Source organism: Aricia agestis, chromosome 2 (genome assembly GCF_905147365.1).
Source record: "Aricia agestis chromosome 2, ilAriAges1.1, whole genome shotgun sequence".
In the NCBI taxonomy this organism is placed as follows: Eukaryota; Metazoa; Arthropoda; class Insecta; order Lepidoptera; family Lycaenidae; genus Aricia; species Aricia agestis.
Window position 1 is genome coordinate 13,755,638 of NC_056407.1, and position 27,622 is coordinate 13,783,259.

General features: G+C 35.9%; 1 protein-coding gene across 2 annotated transcripts; it reads left to right on the forward strand.

The window, feature by feature from the left end:
• Positions 1-1,484: 1,484 nt before the first annotated feature.
• On the forward strand, positions 1,485-27,582 carry LOC121739935 (neutral ceramidase-like). 2 transcript variants are annotated; one of them, XM_042132561.1, is made up of 14 exons: positions 1,485-1,678; positions 17,823-17,927; positions 19,660-19,803; positions 20,057-20,233; positions 20,394-20,521; positions 20,706-20,907; positions 22,973-23,182; positions 23,354-23,473; positions 24,980-25,183; positions 25,527-25,742; positions 25,850-25,945; positions 26,148-26,315; positions 26,557-26,678; positions 26,935-27,582. In XM_042132561.1, the coding sequence occupies exons 2-14, from the start codon at positions 17,823-17,825 to the stop codon at positions 27,110-27,112; spliced, it is 2,070 nt and encodes a 689-aa protein (XP_041988495.1). In that variant the 5' UTR covers positions 1,485-1,678; the 3' UTR covers positions 27,113-27,582. The 2 variants fall into 2 exon arrangements, with proteins under 2 accessions (XP_041988495.1, XP_041988494.1); XM_042132560.1 differs by lacking the exon at positions 1,485-1,678 and having other exon boundaries at positions 17,814-17,927.
• The last annotated feature ends 40 nt before the right edge of the window (positions 27,583-27,622 follow it).

Below are 27,622 nucleotides of genomic sequence, written 5' to 3' on the forward strand. Positions count from 1 at the left end.
ATCGTTGGAGGCCAGAGCTATCGAACGCCTCTAAAAAAAATGCCGCTGCATAGCGACATCTGTTGGAAGGAATTTAATATTCAGTTTTTTTCATATTTTAATAGATGGCAGCATTGTGTTCCTATATTTTTAGTTGCAAATATGGCGTTTATGGCTCGTACATATTTTAAAAAAATTATAATATTATGAATTCTAATTTATTCAAATATATATCTAGATTCTAGGGAATATATTACCGTAATTTGACGAATTAGTATCGAATGCAACTTACATTATCTGTGGTCCCCGCAACTAAAAGTTGGTGGCGCTCATGTCGTTTATGTTTGCGCGCCATTTCGCTTGTAGTTTAAAAACCTTATGAACAAAATAAGTAAATTAATATATGTATTTCTTACATAATATGTTTATATGGGACAACATATAATTATACCTTGTACATTTCTTTACATTAATTATTATTTATTACCCTTGGATTAACATCGCTCTAATTGTTTAATGCCCCTTCTGTTTTATAACCACTCTGCTGTATTATCATAATATTTATTTAAGTTTTTTTTTTCTTTACAAAGTTTGTTTACTCGTCATAGGACTTTGTATTCCTTTAGTAGGTACCTAATGATAAGCGATTACCTTTGCTAAAGGAGGTTATAGTAGTATACGAGCTACTGACACTCAAGTCCTGCGAAACACACAGAGCTATCCATTCTATATTATTCTGAAATTCTAAAAAAATGGGATTCTCTTATAAGCGAATAACTATTAGAAATCAGAAGGTCCATCCATCTGAGTGACCGTTTTTAGGTACCTACTCATGGATCTATAGGTCACCTAACGGGTGTATCTTAGGTCCATGTAGGTACTGCCACAGAATATATAGGTATACAGTGTGTAACAAAAACTAGTGATAATACTTTAGGGTGTGTACATGTTCCTTGTAGAGAGTTCACTGTGAAAGTAGCAGCTCTGAAAGACGAACATTTTTTTTCACTTTTGTATGGGCAAGGGCCCGAGCGTCACGAGTTTCCACATACAAAAATGAAAACAAAAATTTAGTCTTTCAGCGCTGCTACTTTCACAGTGAACTCCCTACAAGGAACACGTACACACCCTAAAGTATTATCACTTGTTTTTGTTTCACCCTGTATATTAGTTGGTACTGCTTTTAATTCATAATATGACCCGGTTTTTATTTAATTTGATTGACAAACACCAGACCAGCACGATTAAATTAAGTAAACGTGCTTTTAGAATTTAGCGAAAAAAAGCTGATAAATGTTAATGAAGCTCAAAGACAATAAAATCGGTACAAGCATTTCTAAGGCTTAGGTAATAGGTATTGGCGCAGATTACCGAGCAAAAGCTTAGCACAGGATTAGCGAATGTGTTATCCGAGACATTCCAAGTATGTATGTGTATCACGGTCACAAGTGTTCGACGCTGTCGACTGTCGAGTGTCGACCAATGATTCAACGAAGTCGGCTCACGGCTGCAATTATTGACAGTCGGTTACAATAAACCGTCGGAGTCGGTGTCTTCGTGTCGCTTGTAAATAAATAAACATCGCGTGTGCACATCGATTTGGTATCGATCGTTGTTCGTCGTTAAACATGTCGTCAAGATATGTGGTTTAAGAAAATCGGTGAATTACAAGGAATAATAATCAAAATAAAAATAAAGGGTAAGTAAAATAAAACCATAGAGATACATACCAAGTACATACTTTTAAAGTGTATTATCATAGGGTAGAAGATTTTAGTGTTTTTAAACATATTTTTAATTTAGTATAAGTATTAGAAAAATTACTAGATAAGTATAACAAGGGTGTTAACATAATATTACATTAAATTATCAATGCAAAGTCCTAATTTGTCCCTCTGAAAAATGACGTCATGAACAAAAAAAAAAAAGATACATACAGCCGAACGTTTTACCTCCTTCTTGGAAGTCGGTCAAAAATAATGGAACTTTCCATGATTGTGAGAGCTGAGAGCTATTTTTAAGGGATGAGAGAAGTGGGAAACGTTTTAATAGCCTGATGCTGCAAACGTGTTCTATAAAATAAATATTTACCTACTTGCAAGCCTCCAACATAAGTTAAGGACATTATAAAAATAAATACCGGTTAATTATTTGGTTAACTGCTGGGCTTCCCAGGCGTGTCTGTAAGGTAATGTTTGAGCTTTGCTAAACTATAAATGCGAAAAAACACAAACACTGATAGATTTTAGGGACAAACCATACGACAAACTATAGAAATTTTCTTCGTTAATCTGTCACTTTGGATTCCGACGTTGTATAAAGAAAAAAATTCTATGGGGTAATGATCAGCGACGGAGTCAGGAACATCTAAAATATCTTTAAAACTTTTTTACCTGCTCTGAAGTATTTGCTTACCACATTGTTTGTTAGTAGTAAATAACAAACCGTTACATTAAAACACGTTAGTTTAACTTTTACATAACAAAAATATTACTTTACGCTGTCGTTGCCTACTTTTGTTTCCAAATAATTATTATAAAAATATATTTTAATAATGCATTTAACTAAGACATTTTTTTTTTTTATGAAATAAGGGGGCAAACGAGCAAACGGGTCACCTGATGGAAAGCAACTTCCGTCGCCCATGGACACTCGCAGCATCAGAAGAGCTGCAAGTGCGTTGCCGGCCTTTTAAGAGGGAATAGGTTAATATAGTAAGGAAGGGAAGGGAATAGGGGAGGGAAGAGAGAGGAATAGGGTAGGGGATTGGGCCTCCGGTAAACTCACTCACTCGACGAAACACAGCGCAAGTGCTGTTTCACGCCGGTTTTCTGTGAGAACGTGGTATTTCTCCGGTCGAGCCGGCCCATTCGTGCCGAAGCATGGCTCTCCCACGTATAAATTTTTAATAATAAATCACTGTTTTTAGGGTTCCGTAGTCAACAAGGAACCCTTATAGTTTCGGTCTGTCCGTCCGTCTGTCTGTCCGCGGTTTTGCTCAGACTAGGACCTACAAAGCTGAAATTTGGCATGATTGAACATAATATTATGATGCCGACCAAATGGTACATAAAATCTTAATTTTTTTATGGTACCTTCCCTACACATCAAGCGGGGATGAAATTTTTTTTCGCGTCCACCCCATCGTATGGGGTGTCGTTGGATAGGTTTTTTAAAATAATGAGTATTCAAAGATCATTTTCTGATTTAGGGATCCATTTGTGAAATATTTAGTTTTAAAGTGGAAAAAATCGTTAGAGTCCAGTGTCCCTCCCTTCTACCAGTTTGACGGTTGCTTCTGGAAATGTGAAAAAATTTACGGGAGTAGAAAATATGCTGAATTTAAAAGGAAAACTATCACGGCTAAGAAGACTTCAAAAGTTATTGAGTAATAGTCGAATAACTATAAAAATGTATTTGGCGAAGGATAAAGGAACTTTTCGTTCAAATTCCTTTGAACGGAACTGAGATGTTGTTGTTAGTAGTGTAAAACTCGTTATAAATGTACATTAATTATTGACCATACAAAAATTATCAAAAACTAGCGGTACTACGGAACCCTATATTGCGCGTGGCCGACACGCACTTGGCCGGTTTTGTTAGAAGTTAGAACACATGACATTACTATCTGTACTCGGCGAAACATGGCGGTAGCGGTCAATGACTCCCTATCAAAAACTTGTCATTTTCTTTATAAACCGCGATTGACAGTGGAGTGTCAGATGTTGTCAATCGCTGCTTTGTATAGAAAATGACAAGTTTTTGACAGAGAGTCAATGACCGCTACCGCCATGTTTCGCCGAGTACAGTATAGGTACATCATTGGTTACCATTATTTTGTGTTTTATTAGACTGGGTTGCACCAACTAACTTTAACTTTAATCTTAACTATAACCGGAAAAATTGACAGATGTCGTATGAGAATATGGGGTGTTTGGACGCCATATTTAACTTTAACTTTACCCACGCCTCTGGTGCAACCCAGTCTTAGAAAATCAAAATTTTTATACAGAAGAAGCCCATTGGTGGACAACCGTTAGCTCGTTAGAAAGATCCAGTATCCTACTAATCCTATACTTAATATTATAAAGGCGAAAGTTTGTTTGGATGTATAGATTTGGTTGCATAGATAGACTAGATATCCCGCGCGGCTTCGCCCGCGTAAATTAGGAATTTTACGGAAACCATACATTTTCCCATAAAAAATAGCTATTATGTCCCTACTCCCTTCACTTGGTTTACTCTATATCTGTGCCAAATATGTATTGCCATAAAAATTGCTCCAGTACTTCGTAATTTCTAATATTTCCCCCGGTTTTCCCACATTTTCCTGAGTTTTCGGTCGTATTAGTCTTAGCGTGATAATATATAGCCTATAGTCTTACTCGATAAATTAGCTATCTAACACTGAAATAAGTTTTTAAATCGGACCAGTAGTTCCTGAGATTAGCGCGTTCAAGCAAACATACTCTCAAGCAATATTAAGTATAAATATTTTTCAATTATCGCTTGACAAACTCTAGTCTCGATCTAAAAGACTATGAAACGTACCAATAACAGGGTCATTATCCTACTAATATTATAAAGGCGAAAGTTTGTATGGATGTATGGATGTATGGATGTGTGGATGTGTGGATGTGTGGATGTATGGATGTTTGTTACTCTTTCACGCAAAAACGACTGAACGGATTTTAATGAAACTTTACAATAATATAACTTATACATCAGAATAACACATAGGCTACAATTTTAACCGACTTTCAAAATGGGGGAGGTGTTATGTTCCTTTTCATATATTCAACGATTACTCCGCCATTTGTTAACCGATTTTCAAAATTTTTCTTTTGGTATATAGGGTATCATCCTAATTTGGTATTATATTAACAAAAGTGGTGATCTGATGAAGGATCCATAAGTAATCGAGGGAACTCCTCAAAACTTATAGGGAAACATGTGGTGACTTCGGTTTCGTGAGAAGTATTTAATAATATATAAGTATTAAAAACTTATCTCAGTGTTAGATAGATCGTTTATCGAGTAAGACTATAGGCTATATTATATTATCACGCTAAGACTAATACGACCGAAGAAACTTAGGAAAATGTGGGAAAAACCCGGGGAAATATTTTTTATGGGAAAATGTACGGTTTCTGTAAAATTCCTAATTTACGCGGGCGAAGCCGCGCGGGACATCTAGTATGGTATAAATATATATATGTATGGTATAAAATGGTAGTGATGATGATGATGACGATGATGATGATGATGATGATGAATGTAATTTGCATAGTAGCATATGCTTTCCGTTCTTAAAACAACGCCGAAACTCCCAAACTTGTATCTATAAAGAATCAGGAGTTCTCTCAGTACCTTCCGAACCCACGGTATACCAGGTATACCTCGGTGCAAAATCTTACTTATTGGTAGCATATGCTTAGAATACTTCTCACGAAACAGAAGTCACCACATGTTTCCATATAAATTTTGAGGAGTTCCCTCGATTACTTATGCATCCTTCATCAGATCACCACTTTTGTGAGGATAATACCAAATTGGGATGATACCCTATATACCAAAAATAAAATTTTGAAAATCGGTTAACAAACGGCGGAGTAATCGTTGAACATAAGAAAACGAACATAACACCTCCCCCATTATGAAAGTTGGTTAAAATTGTATCGTATGTGTTATTCTGATGTATAAGCTATATTATTGTAAAGTTTCATTAAAATCCGTTCAGTAGTTTTTGCGTGAAAGAGTAACAAACATCCATACATCCACACATCCATACATCCAAACAAACTTTCGCCTTTATAATATTAGTAGGAAGTAGGATGTATGGATGTATGGATGTTTGTTATTCTTTCACGCAAAAACTACTGAACGGATTTTAATGAAACTTTACAATAAAATAGCTTATACATCAGAATAACACAACCGACTTTAACCGACTTTCAAAATGGGGGAGGTGTTATGTTCGTTTTCTTATGTTCAACGATTACTCCGCCGTTAACCGATTTTCAAAAATTTTCTTATGGTATATAGGATATCATCCCAATTTGGTATTATATTCACAAAAGTGGTGATCTGATGAAGGATGCATAAGTAATCGAGGGAACTCCTCAAAATTTATAGGGAAACATCTGGTGACTTCGGTTTCGTGAGAAGTATTCTAAGCATATGCTACCAACAAGTAAGATTTTGCACCGAGGTATACCTGGTATACCGTGGTTCGAAAGGTGCTGAGAGAACTCCTGATTCTTTATAGATACCTACAAGTTTGGGAGTTTCGGCGTTGTTTTAAGAACGGAAAGCATATGCTACTATGCAAATTACATTCATCATCATCATCACTACCATATTATACTTACCATACATCGTCCCATGGTTATGACTTATGAGCCTATAATGACCCTGTTATTGGTACTTTCAACGTCTATTAGATCGAGACTCGAGTTTGTCAAGCGATATTTTAAAAAATCTATACCTACCTAATATTATAAACCTGAAGAGTATGTTTGCTTGAACGCTTTAATCTCAGGAACTACAGGTCCGATGAAAAACTTATTTCAGTGTTAGATAGCTCATTTATCGAGTAAGACTATAGTCTTACTCGATAAATGAGCTATCTAACGGAAAATATCTTCGGTCGTATTAGTCTTAGCCTATAGGCTAAGACTAATACGACCGAAGAAACTCAGGAAAATGTGGGAAAAACGGGGGAAATATTAGAAATTACGATATTATATGGCGATATTTGACATAGATATAGAGTAGACCAAGTGAAGGGAGTAGGGACATAAGAGCTATTTTTTATGGGAAAATGGACGGTTTCCGTAAAATTCCTAATTTACGCGGGCGAAGCTGCCCGGGACATCTAGTTTTAAAATAATTAAGTAATGTCTTGACTCTTGACTCTTGGTTGTAACTCGGGAGACATTTAATCAGTAATTTGTATTCTGTGCATTTAATAATTATTATCTACTGTCATAGCTGGGCACCGTTAATCAAATAGTTAACTTCGTTAATCGTTAATCCGTTAAAAAAATATTAGCTTCGTTATACGTTAAAGCGTTACATTTCGGACGTATTAACGCAAGTTAACGTTAATCGTTAATCCGTTAATATGTAATATGGCCTTGTTGTAACTTATATCATTGCGTTAGTATACAAATAAAAATTGTTGGTTTAAGGTTTTCGAAGTTAAAATGTTAGGGACAAAACAAAATACTTCTATACTTATTGTATTCTATCTATCTAAATTATACTGCACTCTTCTTTATCAACATGCAAATGATTTATAATAACAATAAACAAATCACTCTCTCTATAAGCATCGACGCTGGGTAATGAAATGATAAAACGAAACAAATCTCTTCTCACTCGCACGCGCCTGAAAATGTAATAATAATAATAATAATAATAAACATTTATTCAACATGTAAACACATTACACCACATTACAAAACAGAACATAGTAAAACAAAAAACAGAGAAAAAAAAACAATCAGACGGACATTATAATACACATTTTTGATATTTATCTGGGTACAAAACACAATGTAGTGTAATGCGAATGCTGCCGAAAAGGACCCCACTCAGGTGATGATCGCGGTATAGTACCTACACCGCGATCCCTGGTGTTCTGTGGAGCCTTGTTGTCGTTCGCTCGACAGATGCACACTGGCGTGCAAACTAATTAAGTAGAATAAAATAGTATATATAACAATCTTTATAAGTAAATGCATAATAATTAGATAAAATAGATATGCTCAAATAATTTGTATATTTACATAAACTGTACCTACTTAAATAAAATGATAATATATATAATATTGGCAAATGTATCTAGTATTGTTTTTGTTTAAAGCTTAGGCCAAACCTATGGTCGCGTAGGTTTGGCCTAAGCTTCACTCGCTGCTGCCGTGCCGCGGCGCCGCGCTGCCCGCCTGCCCGGCACTTGTCGTTTCATACTAACTCTCTGAACCAGTTTTCGCGCCGCGCCGCGGTGGCGTGCGGTAAATAGTAGTCATTGGATTAACGATTAACAGACTTCTGCATATTAACGGAAGTTAACGAGTCCGTTAATATTTTTAAAAGTTAACTTAAAAGTTAATCAGTTAATCAAAATGTTAACTTCGTTAATTAACGATTAACGGATTAACGAGTTAATGCCCAGCTATGTCTACTGTAGATACTTTAATTTAAGTAGAAGTAGCACTAGAAGACTATTTTACTGGTTATCTAAGGTGGTTCATAAATAAATTTAAATAACATTTTTAACCGTTAGGATTTATAAATATGAAAAGTGTTAAGTGTCAGTATGTATATCATAATTAATAACACATTGTAATGAATAATAGGGGGGCATCGCGTCGTATCTATCAAAATATCAGCCCTAGTATAGGTAGTAGGTATCTTGTATCAGATGTAAACAATATTTGATCACCTAACCTTTCTTTGTTCTTTATCGTTCATTCAACAATATTGTTGGTTCTTGAAGTATGTCGTGGAAATAATCATGAGCCACGTTAGGTATTGTACGTTGTAGATTGTTTCACACAATAGGATGTAATGACAATATGATACTTTTCGAAGTAATAGCAAGAAATCACCCAAGAAGTCATTATTGTCTTCACTCTTGTGTCTATCGGAGTCTGAAACATTCCTACGGTGGCCGTTGTTATGTGGAATTAATGCCTGTTTTCACCAACGGTCTCCTAAGGCTAAGTGTTCCCTAGCTATCTTTGCGGGTCAAATATCTCTTAAAACAAACACATTTAAAAAAAAGTAATGTTTTGCAAAAGTTCTTACGCCCTAAGGACGAACGTGAGACACAAAAATTCGTGAAATCTTGAAGGATATAATATTGTACCCTTAATGGCCGCTGGCCGGTGAAAACAGGCATAAATAGTCCTAACCGTGAATCTCGCAAAAGGTAGTTGACTACAAATGCCTTCATTTACTATCAGAAAAAAAGAAAATCGAAAAGGAAATAATATTTGCTTACAGATTTGCTTCGATCTTCTTTCTTACTGATGGTTAAGGCATTAGTAGTCACCTTCTGCGAATTAAAAGCGACCCAATATCCTCATTCAATTCTGATTTTAGTAGTGCAGATGAACACTAATTTTGGTACATGTAAATGTTGTAAATATTAACTAAGACATTTAGCGAAATAATGAGCTTGGGTTTACAGTTTACACATCAAACATTAATGAGTAACTACTCTGACCTTTTGGTAGGGACCGTCTGAGCTAAGTAAGTATATCCATGTATAGCTAATTCTTAGATATCAAAATATGAAATATTATATTAACCTATTAACTATCTTTTTAGGGTTCCGTAGAAAAATGGCAAAAAACGGAACCCTTATAGATTCGTCATGTCTGTCTGTCTGTCTGTCCGTCCGTATGTCACAGCCGCTCCACTTTTCACCGAAACTATAAGAGCTATACTATTGGTAAGTAGATGTAGGGGTCCCCATAGGTACAACTGAAACAATTTTTTTTTATCTAACCTATGCTTGTGGGGTATCTATTGATAGGTCTTCGAAAATCATATTGAGGTTTCTAATATCATTTTTTTCTAACCTGAATAGTTTGTGAGAGGGACTCTTCCAAAGTGGTAAAATGTGTGTCCTCCCCCCCCCCTCTAACTTCTAAAGATGGGGCATGATAGTTCTAAAAAATATATATGATGTACATTACTTTAAAAACTATCAACGAAAATAGGTTTGAACGAGATCTAGCTAGTTTTTTTTACGTCATAAATGGTAAACCTTAATTTAACTTTTATTAAATCAACTGAAATAAAAACTAAATTAAAAACCTTTCAATTTCATAAAAATAAACCTTATTGGTGCTGCGGAACCCTTCATGGGCGAGTCCAGCTCGCACTTGGCCGATTTTTTTGAAAATTGAAACGATTGGGGCAAGATGAACTTTCAACATAGAAACACTTCGTCAATCTTCGCTACGCTCCCCTATTACCCTATTCTTTAAAGGCCGGCAACGCACCTGCAGCTCTTCTGATGCTGCGAGTGTCCATGGGCGACGGAAGTTGCTTTCCATCAGGTGACCCGTTTGCTCGTTTGCCCCCTGATTTCATAAAAAAAAACATCGTCACACCGGACACTGTTTCAAAAGCGAGCATCGTTCCATAGTGTCGCAAAACGATTTCTAACTGGAATAACCACTTTCGATGCAATACGCGTTATTTAGGTTTATCTTGTTCTAGAATTTTATGTTTAAGCCTTAAGGTTCGTGTTTCATAGTGTCAAGTACTGTTGATTTAACCAGTTTTCATTTATTTGGTTATTCAACTTTAGAACTTTACTATTTACATCCATTCGCAATTACTACCATTTGAATTTTAAGGCGGGGATTAATCTCAATCCAAAACGATAACTTTGCACACAACCAAAGACCAAGCGTATACACATCGCAATAAGATTCATTTTAGCTTAGCATAAAACTGAAGTCACTCGAGCGGATTTTCTCTATTTTTCATGTTTTTTTTAAATATCTTTGGAAATAAACATTAAGAAACAAAATTGTTCGGTTAAAGAATTTTTAATATATATTTACTAACAATTTATTCAAATAAAATGTATAATTATCCTAGTTAATACTTATATTTTGATGAAATAGATTTTTATCGGAGGTGAGTTTGTAAATTAATTACAGCCAAAGTATTAAGTTTTATTAAAATGTTTATGGTTTAAGGTATTTTAAATATTGTGCTTTATACCTCATATTTTTTAAAACTTCGTTATTATATTGGAACTAGGTAAACCGGAAGTCGCGGAATAACAAATTGGGATTTATCCTCGCCTTAAGTCTCAATTTATTCTTCCTTTTATATTCCTTTATTTGAAATTGATATTTTTCATCTTCTTATTTCAATTATTCTTTCTCATTTTGGAGATGAAACATTAATTCTGTTTTTTATCCTACCTGGTGCTTAATTTCTATATTTTACTAAGGAAAGGACCTTACTAAACTGCTTATTGTTCAATGGACTATGACCTACCCGATAGGTCATGGTAAAATAATATTTTAATTTTCCAAATTCCAGTTGCCAAAGAACTCTGTTATAAAGATTGAATTTTGTAAATTTTAAGCAGCAGCGAAAGCAACTTGTCTCGGTTGCCTTGGAGCTTGTTACTTGTATCATGTATGAAGGCCACGTTTCCATATTATTCAAACTATTTGTGTTTACAATAACATAACGATAACAATAATTGAAGTAAACTGATTTTTTATAGCTTTGCACCTATTTAACTTAACAAACCCTATAGTGTACGTTGAGTTTTCACTGGCTGATGTATTATTATTAATTATTATGTTTATGCACCCATCATCATTTGTCTATTGTAGGTAAATCGGAAATACAGAAGCTTTGGAGTTTCAATGTTTTCTATTTAACGACCGTCGAACGGGGATCAGAAATGTGTAGGTACTAGCTTAGTTCTGTCTACTCTGTATAACTAGGCAAATGCTAGGCAAATGCATTTGCCTAGTTACGGCCTACGGGTATATCCACATTCCGCACATATTGATCGATATATCGATACAAAATGACAAGATTCTTTAAATATTGTTCATAACTGGGGACACGCAAAGCTTAAGCAATACTGCATCATGCACGCATGCAAGATTGTATCTTATCTCTACAAAATAAAGGTGTTTTACGAAACGCGCTTAACGCATAAGTAATATAATTGTTTGGAAGGTCAGGGTTTATTTCATAACGCAAATTTTTATTTGGATCTAATAATAATAATGATACAGTAAACGACCCAGTTACATATTAAATAACTGGTTACTAAATAGGCATTAATGATAAACAGACGCAGTATCAGCATTAAGATCTTTAGTTGAAGGACAATCACCTTTAAGATTTGATACGTATTACTAGTTTTTTTTATTCGTAGCGTATTACATAGTAACTCAATAGTTAGAGAGAGATTAGCCGATGAAAGTGCATTTAAGAAATCGCATGCAATATTATCTTGGATACATAATATTGCATGCAAGTTTAAAGACCCCGTCAATCTTTGTTTTCATTCGAAGCAAATAACGTCTCGCTATCTAATATTTGAAACGAACAAACAAAGAATATACCTAATTGTTAAGAGGATCCAAACTACAATGCAATAATAAAGATTATTCAAAATTCCAATGCAATTACCAATGTAGGTTCTATTTATTATTGAACTTCAATCCAAATAAGTACAGAAAATAATTGTTCAGAAGAATCAAAATTCCAATGCAATGATCAATGTAGATTCAATTGCTTTGAACTCCAATCCATTACAACAAATAAAAATCCCAAAACGCGATCCCGCACACCTGGAAGCGGATACCTGGGACGCACCTGGCGATTTCTATACAAAATCCATTTCTAATGTACCCCTCGAAAGCAACGGAAACCGTTACTTGGCCTTACACAGAATAATAAACACGTACATACAGACACTATAAACAATGGTACATTAATTGCTGTGTAAACTTCAATTACACTTGCTCTAGAGCAGATTCCCAAAGTGGTCTAGGTGGACCCCGAGAGGTCCATGTGAGACTAGACGGGGGTCTACGTTGGCCCTGACCTGACGAAAAATGGGTGTCCACAATTATTGTAGACGGGGGTCCATGTAAATCATTTGGTTAGCAGAGAAGAACTTTTATGTAGGCTTGATTTCTCTTATTAGAAAGCATAGGCTAGGGATGGCGAACCCTGCCTTATCAGCGTGCCACTTTTATTTACACTAATGTGATGTCATTAATGATTATAGACGGACCATTAATTTTTTTTTTGTAATCTTGACGCGTATTTAAAAATATAACGCCCCTAGCCTAACTTAGCGCTTTTGTAGATTAATCACTATAAAATTGTGTGATCAGTATAACAGAGCACACTCAAAATTTTATGTCGTGTGTCATTGGTTCGCCATCCCTGTTAATTTGTTGCATCCCGATAATCGATAATTTGATAATTTGTTGAAGCAAGTTTCCTATCCAAGAGCAAGCCTCATTAGTACCAGTGATTTCTTGAAGTTGGCATTTCTTTCTCTAAGCGTCCGGTACGTATGGAGAAAGAAATGAAGATTTTTCGGTAATTCGTGACAACGTTCTGTACGTTCAGGATAAGGAAGAACCACCTATCTACTAATGACTTGCTGCGCTGCAACGTTTTGCATTATAATAGATTCAAACACGGTAAATAGATGAGTAGGTACTAGGCAAGTACGTGAGAGTCCCCCGCAGTTCTAAGCAGATCACGCCACGCGGAAGAATCTGCGGTCAATGTCGCCCGACATCGCGCGCTGAATCACGAATCACTTGTATTTATTTTCTGAGTGCGTTCAGTTATTTTGCCCCATGATCTTCAGACAGATACATAATATATTAGGAATCACTCTCATAGAAATTCAGAGATACTATAATCTTGTACGAACTTAGTGGAGCAGTTGGAGTTTCCAGATAAATATTTTTAGAGCGGTCGTTCTATAGATCTGTTCGTATCCTACAAATTATGATGTTGGCATTTCCTTACTTCATTGATTATGAAGACTGGATCAATATCGTCGCTCTTTTTATGGACGATGCATTTTATGTTTTTATTTTAGTCTTTATTGTCCTCGATTGAGGCTATACGTACTTGGTCTGTGTAAATCATACCCTTTATCGATATCGCGTCGTAGTTACATCCATTACAAATCGTGCGTCATCTAGGTATCTGCCGTGAGTTATCTATAGACAAACACTTATGGGTCTCAGATAAAGATCAAACTTTTTATTTACAAGTATGTAACTACGAATTATATATTTTAGCCTACTGAGACCATACTGTGGGATTTTTTCTGTTCGGCGACCACTAACCAATGAAAAGCTAATAAAGGAGTGAAGGCCTTATAAAGTAGACTACCTATACGTATACCTGCTATATAAGTGACTGTTTAGTGTTAATTTAAGCCTCTGATGACGTAGTCTCTTGACATTGATCGGAGGCACCGGAGGCACTTGGTTGTCTTCGTGACTTTTGTGAATGGTTAGCTAAACTAAACCACAAAATTATGATTTTGTAGTTAATCCTAAACATACAATTGCAACTAAATTCTAAACAGGTTTGAGTAATGAATGTCGACAAATTACAGAAGATTTTTTTAAAATTATTAAGACTGGAGTACATTAAACACACTCATGTGCTCTCTTAGTAAATGTTAATTTAGGGTCCCCGCAGACTTACAATTTCAAGTTGGCCGACTATCGTACAAACCACAGAAATAGATCAAGATAGAAGCGCAATGTCGCTCCAATTTGTATGAACACGAGCGTATCACTTTTTTCATACCTACTTCTATCTTGATCTATTTCTGTGGTTTGTACGATAGTCGGCCAACTTAAAGTTGTATATCTGCGGGGACCCTTACTCTGCTAATCTAAACTCCAATGTCCCAACACAACTTTTATAATGAACGCCATCACAGATTACGCAATAGTTACTACAAGCTGTTATTAATTTCCATAATATAATATGATTTAGAAAGTACTCAAAAACATTGAGAATATTCATAGAGGTTTCAACAAAATATATAAAAACTATTTTAGAAGGCCCAAAGAGGTCGACGGCATTTAAATTAATTGCACAATAAACACCAAAATACAATGTTAGACAAACATGATAAAAGTGCTGTAAAATTAAATATTCACAACTAGATGTTCCGCGCGGCTTCGCCCGCGTAATTTAGGAATGTCACGGAAACAGTACATTTTTCCGCAAAAAAAAAGAAACCTACGTCCTTTCACGTGGTCTATTCTTCATGTGTGCCAAATAACATAAAATTGCTCCAGTACGTTCAAATAAGCCCTTTCAAATAATTTCTCCCGTTTTTTCCACACTTTCCTCTAAATCTTCGCTCCTATTAGTCTTAGCGCAATAAAATATAGCCTACTAGCTGTTGCCCGCGACTTCGTCCGCGTGGACTTCAGTTTATAGCGCGCGATGTCAACAAAATTGGTGTCAAAAGCTTTTATAAAAAAACCCTGGTACCCCTTAAATCAATACAGCTGTGCAGTGTGCAAACAATAAGTACTTCATTTTTGTATGTTAAATTTTATATATTATGCCAAATTTTAAAGCTTATTTAGCCCCCCAATTACACAACTTTACCCATAAACTATTTATCATTGATAGGTTTAGCCCCAATTTCACCAATGTCTGTTAGTGTTAACAGCTTGTTAAAATATCCTGTCTTCTCTTTCATTCATATGAAAAACAAAACAGCTAACGTGATACTAATTCGAGCATTAACTTTAACAGTCGTTGGTGAAATTTGGTCTTAAGGTTACGTCACTGCCTGCACAGATAAAGTACTGAGTTATTTAATACCGTAGAATAGATATAACAATCGAAAAAAATCGAGACTTAAATGTAAGATGATACCACCTCTTATAGAAAGACTTTTGAGCAAGCGTCAGCGCGATGTAGAAGACGCACGGCGCCATCTATTATGAATTTTTTGAACAAATTTACGACCCTTACAACCCTTTTTTCCAGTAAAAAAGTAGCCTATGTCCTTTCTCAGGCTTTAGACTATCAGTATACAAAATTTCATTACAATCGGTTCGGTAGTTTTGGCGTTTGGCGTGAAAGCGAGACTGACAGACAGACAGACAGACAGAGATACTTTCGCATTCATAATATTAGTACAGATTATGTGCATACTGCACAGCTGTTTTTGGGTATTTTGATTAATTAAGGGCCGCGCTACACCGGAATGGCAGCGGCGAGGCGAGCACTTTCAGCGCTGCCATTCCGGTGTAGCGCGGCCCTAAGAGGGGTACCACTTACCAGGGTTTTAAAAAGTTTTTAAATTTGACACAAATTTTGTTGACACCGCGCGCTATAAACTAAAGTCCACGCGGACGAAGTCGCGGGCAACAGCTAGTTATGAATAAAAACAATAATATATAATAAAGTAGGTATGATTAGTTCTGTTATAATAATGAAGTAAAATATAAAGCGCCATCTGTTTTCATATATTAGAATTAAAATGTTGATTGCATTGATATATTTTCTGGATGGAATATAGGCCAACACAACACACTCGAACTCCTTAGAAATGCAGTAGGAGTTCTATAAGATAAGATAGATTGATTATTATTATAGCAAGTGATAATATTATTAAACATAATATTCTAACGTATTAAAAACTATAAACAAAAACATAATAACTAATAAGTATGATTAGTTCTATGTTACAACGAAGTTAAAAAGAAAAGCGCCATCTGTTGAATCGTATTAGAACTAAAATGTTCATTGCATCGCGTCGATATATTTCTGGATTTTTTATAATATTATACATAAAATATATTTAAGATTTTTGAAATATTATTTTAATACACATCCAAGACCCAGGAACATTGAAAACTTTTTGTTCCGCCTGCGGGACTCGAACCCAGGACCCCCGGGATGAGCGCTGGCCACGCGCAATGCGAAGTAATTTTCATCGATATTTTCATGGAAATAAGATATTTTCCCACATCAAAATGTAGCCTATGTCCTTTCTCAGACTCTAGAATAACTGTGTACAAAATTTCATTGCAATCGGTTCAGTAGTTTTGGCGTGAAAGCGAGACAGACAGACAGACAGACAGACAGACAGACAGAGATACTTTCGCATTTATAATATTAGTATAGATAGTATAGATATCCTTTCTCGATAAATAGACTATTTAACACTGAAAGAATTTTTCAAATCGGACCAGTACTTCCTGAGATTAGCGCGTTCAAATAAGCCCTTTCAAATAATTTCTCCCCGTTTTTTTCCACACTTTCCTCTATTTTGATGTGTTAAAATGATTTACTTTAAATTATATATACCATTATTGTCTCGCTATTTAAATAATGTATTGGTTGTTAATTTCATATTGATAGATATTATTAATTAGAGGACTTAACTTTGTATTGCTATGGTAGAATGAAAGATTCAATTGTATTATTGTATATATTATAGAATTAAGACCAACCTGTACTTCGTTCTGGCAATAAATGAATTATGAATTATATTTCTTCGCTCCTATTAGTATTAGCGTGATAAAATATAGCCTATAGCCTTCCTCGATAAATGCACTATCTAACACTGAAAGAATTTTTCAAATCGGACCAGTAGTTCCTGAGATTAGCGCGTTCAAACAAACAAAGAAACAAACAAACTCTTCCCAATTATAATATTAGTATAGATTAACCTCAAAATCTAAATTACGGCGTCTAATGGTTCGAATATCGTAACGCAATTAAAATTCGAAGTGCGATTAATGAATTATTGATGAGAGTCACATTCGGTGCTGTGTTTCCTATCGTAGTTTGTCTATCGGAAGATTCGGCCGAGACGGTAGGTATTTAAAGTGGTGTCGAGTGGTGAAGAATACAGATGGCTTAATCAAAGTTAAATTGACCTTTATGGTTAAATAAACTCAACCGAATATCAACAACAATTTTTGAAAAACGTTTGCTCTGTCTCTGTCATATAATGCATTGTTTACTGTAATTATTGCATTGCTTACGAGTACTACGTTACACACAGTTGAATGATTTAGCAACAAGGATAACGTTGAGAGCTAGACTTTAACCACTTACGTCGCAATTCCACCTTCATCTGTTGGTTGATCGTCCGTTAGAAATATCGTAATTATTTCTTGTCATCACATCATGTTGTCTCTGTCCAACGCAACTACGAAAGGGACAACATGATATTTAATCAACGATTAAGAGGTGTTGTTGAAAATAGCAATAACAAGCTGATAATAATAATAATGATGATTGCAATGTTTCAGATGCTGCGGTTATTAGCATGCGTCATGTGCGTCACCGCCGCCCACTCGCTGCAGGTGGGCGTAGGCATCGCTGACGTCACCGGACCCCCGGCTGAAGTCGGATTTGTGAGTTCCATTATACAAACACTGATTTACGATTTAGTAGCAACTATTAACCCCTTGGGGGTGGTATCAAAATCCTTTCTTAGCGGATGCTTACGACATAACATCTACCTATGCGTACGCATGCTAAATTTCAACCCGATCCGTCCAATGGTTTGGGCTGTGCGTGTCAGTCAGTCAGTCACATATTTTGAGTTATATATAAGTATTTAGATATTATCTACCTAATTGCATGGGCTTTTGGGGTTTATGAATTTCATATTATGTAGAAGGATACTGGATTAGTCATACAAAGATTGTGGATTACATTTTGGTACAAATTTTAGAAGGAGATAAAGAATATAACAATGTAAAACGTTTACCTACTATTATTATTTTATATATGCTTAGTGACTTTGGATCCGACAGCTCGCTCTTAATCAAGCAATGATAAAGTTAATGTTCATACGCCTGTCTTTAAAGGCTCTAAAGTACTGTTCAGTGAATTTATTTCTATCATTACACTCATGAACACTCATCAGCTCAACATAATATAATATTATGCTCAAATATAACTATAATAGTCCTTATAAAATTTAAGGAGATTAGCATACCTCATAGATCTTATGATCAAATTGCTAACTTGGTAACCTAAACACGAAGATCGAATCATTTACATTGAAATAACATTATAATTTTGTAAATCGTTCGACAAACTCGGGTTTCGTTCTTAAAGACGATTAAAAGTACCAATAATAAGGGTTATAAATTATAATTAGATAATAATAATAATAATCAATGGACGCTTCACATCACGTCAGTCTGGCCCCGTGCTAAGTACCTGAAAGACTTGTGTTACAGGTACCAGACAACGGAAATATATTTAATACTTTTATACTATACATATATTTAAGATTTTTATTATATGGTATGAGATAATTCATGGTGTGGTGACTGGTGGTAGTGATAATGATGATGATGAATGTAACTTGCATAGCAGCATATGCTTTCAGTTCTTAAACCAACTCCGAAACCCCCAAACTTCTATTTATAAGGAATCCGGAGTTCTCTTAGCACCTTCGGAACCATGGTATATCTTATTGCAAAATCTTGCTTTTTGGTAGCATATGCTTAGGATACTTCATAAAAAATTTAAACCACTATATGTTTCCATATAAATTTTGAGGAGTTCCGTCGATTACTCATGGATGTATGGTGGAATGGTAGTGATGATGATGATGATTAATTAAATTTGCATAGTAGTACATGCTTTCAGTTCTTAAGACAACGCCGAAACCCCCAAACATGTATCTATAAGGAGTAAGGAGTTCTGTTCATCACCTTTGAACCATGGTATATCCTGGTGCAAAATCTTACTTTTTGGTAACATATGCCTGGAATACTTCATATGAAACCAAAAAAATCATATGTTTCCATTTGAATTTTGAGGAGTTCCCTCGATTACTCATAGATCCCATCATCAGGTCACCACTTTTCTGAACATGGTACCAAATTGGAGTAATACCCTATACAACAAAACAAAAATTTTGAAAATCGGTTCACAAACGGCGGAGTAATCGTTGAACATACATAAAAAAAAAAAAAAACATCCACAGCCGAACGTATAACCTCCTCGTTTTTGGAAGTCGGTTAAAAATAATATACAAATACCATAGCTTTCTATTTGCATTTTATTAGCAACTTCAGAATATGCATGGTATAGGCATAACTAATATTTTGATCATTTCCATTTTAGATGGGCTACGCGAATTTCGAGCAAAGTGGCATGGGGATTCACTTGCGCCAGTTTTCCAGAGCTTTCGTGCTGGACGATGGAAAACAGAGATTCGTTTTCGTCTCCGTAGACGCTGCTATGATGGGGATCGGTGTGAGGAGAGAGGTAAGTTGAAAGGATTTATTAAATGTTAATGGCAAAAAGAAAATAGAAAAAAGAAGAAAATTGGAGATGAGTAAAATAAAGTCTAGCCTAATACCATAGAAAAATACTTAACATCTAATTAAGTACAATACGGACAACCGTCTTCGGTGATCTGTTACAACTTACATACTATGTCTTTAAATAGGACAATTTACCGTATTGTATCTACCCATGTATTCCGTTTCACAAAACATTATGAACATTTTCATTTCAGGTTATAAAGCGTCTTCAGAAGCGTTACGGCGACGTCTACAACGACAACAACGTTATATTGAGCGGCACACACACACATTCCACGCCTGGTGGTTTCCTTCTGGACTTCCTCTTTGACTTGCCAATCCTGGGATTCGTCAAAGAAACTTACGTTTCTTACATTGCTGGCATTCTTAAGGTTCGTTCTGTGTTCCTAATAATAACATGACGAAATTCTTCTAATTTAAATTTGGTTGACTTCGAAACTTAACGAAGGCATTTCGCACGCAATACTCGAATAATCGGGATCTAGAAAATTGGCAGTGATACTGCAATACATGATGTCTTGTATTTTACAGAGCATAATAATGGCGCACAACAATTTAACGCCGGCACGCGTAGAGTACGGTGAAGCAGAACTCCTGGAAGCGAATATCAATCGCTCTCCCACTTCATATCTACGTAACCCACAGGAGGAGAGAGATAAGTATGTCCATCGACCTCATGATCGTACCATCGATTTATGCATTTGACAACCCGTTCCGACAAAATCAGTACAGAAATCCAACGAAGTCAATGCCTTATTTACCTGATCCATGAAAACATTTTAAATTTAAATGAGAACAAAGGAATAAAACGGCACTAAATATTCTCATTATCGAATTTTGCAGATACAAATACGACGTAGATAAGAACATGGCGCAAATTCGGTTTGTCACACCAACGGACAAAATCATCGGTGTAATAAACTGGTTCGCAGTTCACCCTACAAGTATGAACAACACCAACCGTCTCATATCTTCCGATAATGTCGGGTATGCTTCTATTCTGATGGAGAAGGCGATGAATGGCAATAGCACGTTTCCGGGAAAAGTATGTATTAAAAGCTCTTTATGATGTATGAATTGTATGATTGATTGATGACGAGATGTTGGAAAAATAGAGAATAATGAGGGTTTTCGATATTATTTTGATTTTTGACTTAATCAAAGCGCCGTGTTGTGGTTTTGTGATGTCAAAAACAGTTCATAAGAATTTTTCCGATACCTTTCATCTGCCATCTGCCACTAGACATCTAAATCTATAAAGTTTTTGTCTTGTTTGATAAAAAAGGCTCCTTTTTAGGGTTCCGTAGCCAAATGGCAAAAACGGAACCCTTATAGATTCGTCATGTCTGTCTGTCTGTCTGTCCGTCCGTATGCCACAGCCACTTTTCTCCGAAACTATAAGAGTTATACTATTGAAACTTGGTAAGTAGATGTAGTCTGTGAACCGCATTAAGATTTTGATACAATTAAGAAATTCAAAAAAAACCCCCGCCAAACAACTTTAAAAAGTAATGAAATAATATATTTTACTGATTTTAAGTTTAAATAATTCCTAAGTGTAAAGTGATATTTTAGTCCATAATTATTGTTGTCACGGTGTGTCGGGGGACCGCCAACAGTGTCTTTTGCATTTTGTATCGCCATATCACTGATTGCCTCGATTTGGTTCGTTGTGAACTGACCCTTAAACTATCTACATTAGCGGTCCCCCGACACACCGTGACAACAATAATTATGGACTAAAATATCACTTTATACTTAGGAATTATTTAAACTTAAAGTCAGTAAAATATGTTATTTCATTACTTTTTAAAGTTGTTTGGCGGGGGTTTTTTTAAATTTCTTAATTTAATTTTATTTCATGCTTTTTAAACTTGTGTTGGTTATAGTGCAGAATAATTCTGTTCTGTTGATAGAACAGGATCATAATATTACATACCAATGAATACTATGTAGGAATGTCCTTTTGGATGAGGCCGTCAATATGAATCCAAACATGAAACCTCCACTTTGGGTTCATATGGAGCTCGGCTCCTATATCCAGGTGATGCTGCAACAGCAGCACGAAAAAAATTTATGATTATCTACGTCTTACTAGTTGTCGCAATTAAAATGAGCCCAAACACGAAACCATTGCTCTTAGTTGGTGAGGTGCTGAGTATCCTATTGATTACCAGGTGATGCTGCAGCACCAGGTCAACTTTCCATTAATGTGTAAATATTCATAAATGCGAGACATTGCAATACTAGAATGCAATAAAGCCCACCAAACGACTGCAAGTTGCTAATCGGCCCTTCACGAACCAGATGAACCGCGATTTTACAGCACGGAGCAGGCTGATGATGATGAACTATAGCTAAGAACACTCTCAATTAAGTCAGCTTTCAAATAAAAAAAACTAGATCAAAATCGGTCCACCAGTTTGGATGCTACGATGCCACAGACAGACAGACAGACAGACAGACAGACCGACAGACAGACACGTCAAACTTATAACACCCCTCTTTTTTGTCGGGGGTTAAAAATGGAAAAATTATTAAAAATTTTAGGGGTCCCCATAGGTACAACTGAAACAGAAATATTTCTTTTCATCTAACCTATGCGTGTGGGGTATCTATGAATAGGTCTTCAAAAATCATAATATTGAGGTTTCTAATATCATTTTTTTCTAACCTGAATAGTTTGCGAGAGAGACTTTTCCAAAGTGGTAAAATGTGTTCTAAAGTAGGGGCATGATAATTCTAAAAAAAATATATGATGTACATTACTATAAAAACTACCAACGAAAATTGATTTGAACGAGATCTAGCTAGTAGTTTTTTTTATACGTCATAAATGGTAAACCGTAATTTAACTTTCATTAAATCAACTGAAATATAAAATAAATCAAAAATCTTTTGATTTCATAGAAATAAACCTTATTGCTGCTGCGGAACCCTTCATGGGCGAGTCCAACTCGCACTTGGCCGTTTTTTTTTTATGATTGAACCAACCAGTAATCATCTTAATTTTAAGGGTCTCGCAGTATGTGCGTTTGCTTCCTTGTCTTGTTTGCTAAAAAGGGTTTCTTTGATACGATCGAACTAACTCTATTCGTTTTAATTTTCAGGGTCGTGTTGTCTGTGCGTTTGCTTCTACTAACCTAGGAGACGTTTCACCAAATACGAAAGGACCAAAGTGTGAGTTCAGCGGCTTGCCCTGCGATCAGGAGAAACTGCAGTGTAAATTGCCCAAAGAGAGATGTTTTGCCTCTGGCCCTGGGAGGGATATGTTTGAGAGCACGAAGATCATAGCCACTAAACTGTTTGACACAGCAATGGTAAGTGTAAAGGTTATTTTACTTATGCAATAATTACGCTTTAAACGAACGGCATTATTTTTGTTTTCAATGTTATGTGATGCAATAACACATTTTGGTTTGTTACCGGACAATGTTATTGACTAATTATAATATATTGCAATGATCGTAGAATATTATGTCTTTTTACAGAAAATTCTTAAACAACCAGGGGAAGATTTAACAGGAGAAATTGGCATCGTCCATCAGTTTGTCGAAATACCGAAAGAAGAAGTTCATCCTTACGATCCCATATCAGAAACATTCAATGCTGTAAGTAGGTATAACCATATACGATTCAAAAAAATAATACTAAGATAATAACAGCAAAAAATAAAAAATAATATGAAACGAATCTTTGAAGGTATCTAAGTTTTAGACCTAAAATTCTCTCCACCTGGGACTGCATACGAGGGCTGCTATTTATGTATCCGGAATTAAAAAAAGAAACAAACATATATCATTTAATATGGTTTTATTGCTTTTCAAAATATTCGCCGCGATGATCGACACACTTTTGCATACGCTGGAACCAATTTTCATAGCACTTTTTCCATTCTGATTGAGGTATCTCCAAAACGTGCATTTTGAACGCATCAACAGCCTCTTCGCGGCTCGAAAAACGTATACGCGAAGAACAAATTACGTGGTCAACCACGTAATTTGTTCTCCGCGTATGGAAATAAAAAGAAATCGTTAGGTGCCAAATCAGGGCTGTACGGCGGATGACCAGTCATTTCGATCTTTTGACCCTCCAAAAACTGAGTTGTTTCAGCTGAGGTGTGACAGCTAGCATTGTCATGATGTAATATGATTCTGCGTTGTCGGTTGTCCTTTCTTATTTCTTCAAAGACTTCTGGTAAACAAATGGTCGTATACCATTCAGAATTAACCGTTTTACGATTCTCTAATGGCACTGTAGCCACATGTCCATTAATTCCAAAAAAACAGGCGACCATTTGCTTCAAAGTACTTTTTGCACGAGTAACTTTTGTTGGTTTCGGCTCATCTTGGAACACCCACACCGTTGACTGTTGTTTAGTTTCGGGGTCATATGCATAGATCCAAGATTCATCACCTGTGTAGATATTATAAACGGCTTTTGACGTACCACGGTTGTATTTTTTTATCATTTTTTTGCACCAATCGACACGAGCCCGTTTTTGATCGATTGTCAAGTTGAGCGGAATCCAACGCGAACATATTTTTTTTACAGCCAAATGTTCGTGTAATATCTTATGTATGCTCGTCATACTTATGCCTAAGGACGCCTCTATCTCGCGATATGTAACATGACGATCACGCATTATTAGTTCCCGCACAGCATCTATATTTTGTGGGACAACAGCTGTTTTTGGGCGACCTTCTTTATTTTCATCCGTGAGCATAGACCGCCCACGATTAAACTCACTGTACCAGTGATAAACAGTGGTTTTTGATGGTGCTTCATCTCCAAAAGTTGCGGTGAGTTGAATAAAGCACTGTTGTTGATTTAGCCCACGCCGAAAATCGTAGTAAATCATTGCACGAAAATGTTCACGCGTTAAATCCATGGCAAATGAAGACACGCAATTTTCAAAATGACGCCACAATGGAAAAATAATTGACAGTCACATGAAACAAAATGTATTCTTCAACCAAAGAGTTCTATTTTCAAATGTTGTAATTACTTTTTAAATATTGTTCTTGTAAGCGGCCAGTTCCGGATCATAAATAGCAGCCCTCGTAGTAAAAAATATAAAACACAACATTAAAACACAAAAATTGATTGAATTTCAGAGCACTAGTGTAAAAGGTTGCCTGCCAGCTATGGGGTACAGTTTCGCGGCGGGCACTACCGATGGGCCCGGAGCCTTCGACTTCTCCCAAGGCACAACCACTGGTAACCCGCTGTGGAATGCCGTCAGAGACTTCATCGCACAACCAACCGCGGAAGACATTGCGTGCCAGGCACCCAAACCTATTCTTTTAGCTACGGGACGAGTAAGTTACTGCGTATTTTAATTATTTTGAAGTCTTATTTAGCAAAAAATGTCATGATTTATTCCCAACTGGACAAAGACACGGACTGACTTTTTAACTGTACACAATGTAATAATCTCGTGTTTCCGGAAGTCAATTATTTATGCAAACTATATAGATGAATAATATGACTTATGCATCTCAGAGTCAAGGAAAACTTGATCCATTATTTAGTAAGAGGATAATAACTCAGTTTTTTTAAAACAATTCACTTTATAAGCGTAGGAGTTTCGCCTTAAAACTTGCTCGGATTGACCTCTTCCAGTTGTATGTTGTTTCTTACTTATTCCTCTATTCTTTTAAGGCGAATTTTCCGTACCAATGGCAGCCGCACATAGTCTCTTGTTCGATCGCTCGGATAGGGGGTTTCGTAATGGCGGCCGTGCCCGGAGAATTCACCACCATGTCAGGAAGACGTTTGAGGAGTGTGGTGGGCAGAGCCACTGGGGCCAAACGAGTTGTGATAGCAGGACTGTCTAATATCTACTCGGACTATATCGCAACTCCTGAAGAATATCAAGTAAATAGTTTTCTGTTTTTCAATCCTTTCAAAGCTTTTAAATCATCTTCGGTTTTGTTTCATCTACTTCATGTATTACTTACTAATCCTGACTTTTACTGTTTTAGGCTCAGAGATACGAGGCGGCTTCCACTATCTTCGGTCCGCACACGTTAGACATCTACCTCAACAAGTACCAGCAGCTCTCTGAAGCTTTGATAAATGTAAGTTTTGTATTCTGATGACATCTTAATCTTTTAAAAATTTTAGTCGATTACTCACCTATACCTTTATTGCTATATGCAAGGGCTAATTTACTGTCTTTGTTTTGTCTAATTTAGATTAGACTTTATTGTTTAGAAATATTAAGTTGCGTGCAACCATCCATCATCATCCAGCAAAAACAATATTATGTTTATCTTTCAGGGCCAAAAGTTAGATCCGGGTCCTCAGCCCCTGGACTTCACAGATCAGCTGATTACTCTAGTACCTCCAGTGCTATGGGATACCGCGCCCTGGGGCAAAGAATTCGGTGACTGTCTGAAGCAGCCACAGAAACAGTACAGCTGGGGAGATGTTGTATCGGCTACTTTTGTAAGTACTGTCCAATATCTGTCTATCATGATAAGCTTTGAGCGAGTTGTAAGCCTTTCAAGAAAATTAGCATTCTCACTGAATGTAATTCTAATGTAATATTTAAACACGTGTCAACGACAAGACAAGAAATCTTTGAGTCTGATCTATACGGTCTTTTAACAACAGTTTAGTAAGAACCGGTGATATTTAGAGCCTTCAAAATGTGCAAATCATTAAAATATGAGACATCCATTTTCAGGTATCTGGTCACCCCCGAAACGGGATAAGACATGGTCGGTGGTACGCAACCGTGGAGAAGTTAGTGTCCGAGCAGGATGAAGCCTGGGTGGTAGTCGCTACCGACGCTGATTGGGAGACCAAGTGAGTTAAATTCTTATGAATCCAATACAGGGTTATAATGAAGACAATCTAGATAAGAGTAGATGTTAAACTAAATAATAATACAGCTAGACGACAAAGTCAATAGGAATATTAGAACACACGGGGAATCAATTCAGCTCTTATAAGGAAACTTCTTGCATACAACGCAAATATTAATGCATAAAAGTTATACTATTCAGAAGGTGATACAATTAAGTTCCAATATTAGATTCATCTATTTCCTTATACTCCTCAGGTATATTTGGCTGCGCAACTCTAAGGTCCTCGGTACCAGCTACTCCGAGGTGGAATGGGAGATACCTGAAGGAACACCACCTGGGACCTACAGACTTCATCACTATGGAAACTACAAATATATCCTGGGTGGAATTTATCCCTACCATGGATTTACCGATCCTTTCGAAGTCACCTAATGAACGGGTTGTTAATTTTTTTGTAAATAGTAGAGATTTAAATATGGCCATATATTGTATGATTTAGCTAATTTTTACTAAAGGTAAAATCAGGTTAAGTTTACAATATATTTGTGTACTTTTAAGTAATTTATAAGAACTTATATTTTTATATTTATCCAAAGAAGTTGTGATAGAAGGAAGATTAATTAATGTTATTGTCAATTACCTATTAGATTACGTTTGTGTTTCTTTAGCAGTTCGATTTTTATTGCTTGTTGAAATATTGTTAGTACGTACGCAACCATTGTCCTTTGAAAATAATCATTTCACACTTTATGTCTAGTCAAACCAGATAACGTACAAGTTAATTATTACGAAACCTTTAATTTGAAGAGTTGCGAACATACTGTAAAATGTTTTTGTTGAAGATTCTTTGTTTTAGATTTATTACTGCTTGCCTTTGAATAAAGATATTTTATTTGTACTCACGCTTTCGTTTTATTAAAATTAGTAGTTTTTTTAAATAAT

Bases quoted from the DNA above. Each gene is read 5' to 3' on its own strand.
- LOC121739935 (XM_042132560.1), top strand. From the start codon at position 17,814: ATGTTTCAGATGCTGCGGTTATTAGCATGCGTCATGTGCGTCACCGCC. The intron at 25,946-26,147 runs GTAAGTTTTGTA...TTTATCTTTCAG, and splicing joins TCTCTGAAGCTTTGATAAAT to GGCCAAAAGTTAGATCCGGG. The intron at 26,316-26,556 runs GTAAGTACTGTC...ATCCATTTTCAG, and splicing joins ATGTTGTATCGGCTACTTTT to GTATCTGGTCACCCCCGAAA.